At 44.1% G+C, this 1,454-nt stretch overlaps 1 protein-coding gene across 1 annotated transcript in view; it reads right to left on the reverse strand.

Moving 5' to 3' along the window:
* The window catches only part of gmeb2 (glucocorticoid modulatory element binding protein 2), an 11,154-nt gene that overhangs the window by 3,901 nt on the left and 5,799 nt on the right, over window positions 1–1,454 (reverse strand). Inside the window, exon 7 of the mRNA XM_034875838.1 lies at window positions 1,272–1,409. Within this exon, the coding sequence (XP_034731729.1) occupies window positions 1,272–1,409 (138 nt within the window). The remainder of the gene's footprint in view (window positions 1–1,271; window positions 1,410–1,454) is intronic.

Here is a 1,454-nt window from a genome sequence, read left to right on the forward strand (position 1 = left end):
CTGGCCTAAGTATTTCCTGTTTTATAGGAAATGGGTGGTCAAGGATGACATCACCAAACCAAGTAGAGGAGTTTCTTATGCATAGGAATGGTAATTTTGGCTGTTTTTGGTTATTATATAAAAAAAGGTGTTTATAACCCGGACCTGTTTTGTAGGCAGTGAGATAGGAGGGAACTGGTAACCAAGTTCCATAGGTTAAGAGATTGCTAGTTATTAATGTTACGGAGTAGATCAACCTGCTTTAGGATGGGATGGACTGAAGCAGTGGGGGGGGGGGGGGGGGGGGGGGGGGGGGGGGGGGGGGGGGGGGGGGGGGGGGGTGAATTGACAACCCTATTTAAATAGGAGGTGAGGTGAGGCTGTGCTGCTAGGATCACATGCCTTGTTGTTAGCGCTGCTTCTTTTTTGAATGTGTAATTATTGTAAGTTGTGATTATTTAATTATCCATGTACTGAAGACCACTGGAGATAAATAACCAGCTCTGGAAACATACAATGTGGGACTCTGTCTGACTACCTAGCACCATCCCAGCCTCTCTGGCCAACCTACCACAAAGACTCAGCACAGAACCATGGAACAAGCTTTAGGGCGGAGGGAACGTTGTGTGTGTTACTGCCAGCTAGCTAACTGCATAGTCGGATTTCCCAGTGCTGCGTTAAAACAACGTCGGAAATGATACAATCATTACAAAATGAACGCATAAATAGCCTAGTACCTGCAAAAAGATTTCAGTTACAAGTTTTTTTAAAAAATATTATTTATGGTTACCTACCTTTGCTAAACTATTTTCATTACATATTCAATTTCATTTCATTTAACGTCACTCACTTACACTGCAATATTGTTTTTCTGTACCATTGCAACCGCACTTTACGAAACCTTTATTTAATGTCACTTACATTCAGCCACATCTTCTGCTCACTGTCAGCTGTTTGCTTGGTGTGTGTTTACTTGTGTGTTTGTTTGTTTTGCTCTTATTGTAGAAATTGCTGGTGTAACAAGGAAATCTCCCCGCTGTGGGATGAATACGGTTTAATCTAATCTAATCTAGTAAACATGGCTGGGAAATACTTCCTGGGACTGTGTGTGTTTGTATGATCTGCTTGTGTTCTGGGTCCAGGTCTATAATGTAAATGTGCTGCAGTTCTGACTGTTTAAAGGCAAACTCAATTACATGGTTGACTAGAGTTGGATCTTCTGTTTTTGTTGTTGTAGGTAACCCTACATTTGTGTGTGTGTGTGTGTGTGTGTGTGTGTGTGTGTTTCTTACCTTTGACCTGAAGGGGTGGGTCACACACTCTCTCCTGCAACCCCTTCAGCACCTCCTGCAGCTCCTTCTGGAAGTCCTCCACCACCTCATCCAGCAGTCCAGCCTCCTTCACCGCACGCCAGAACGCCACCGAGTCCTCTGGACACACACACACACACACACACACACACACAGACAGACGGA

Source organism: Etheostoma cragini, chromosome 7 (genome assembly GCF_013103735.1).
Source record: "Etheostoma cragini isolate CJK2018 chromosome 7, CSU_Ecrag_1.0, whole genome shotgun sequence".
NCBI lineage: Eukaryota > Metazoa > Chordata > Actinopteri > Perciformes > Percidae > Etheostoma > Etheostoma cragini.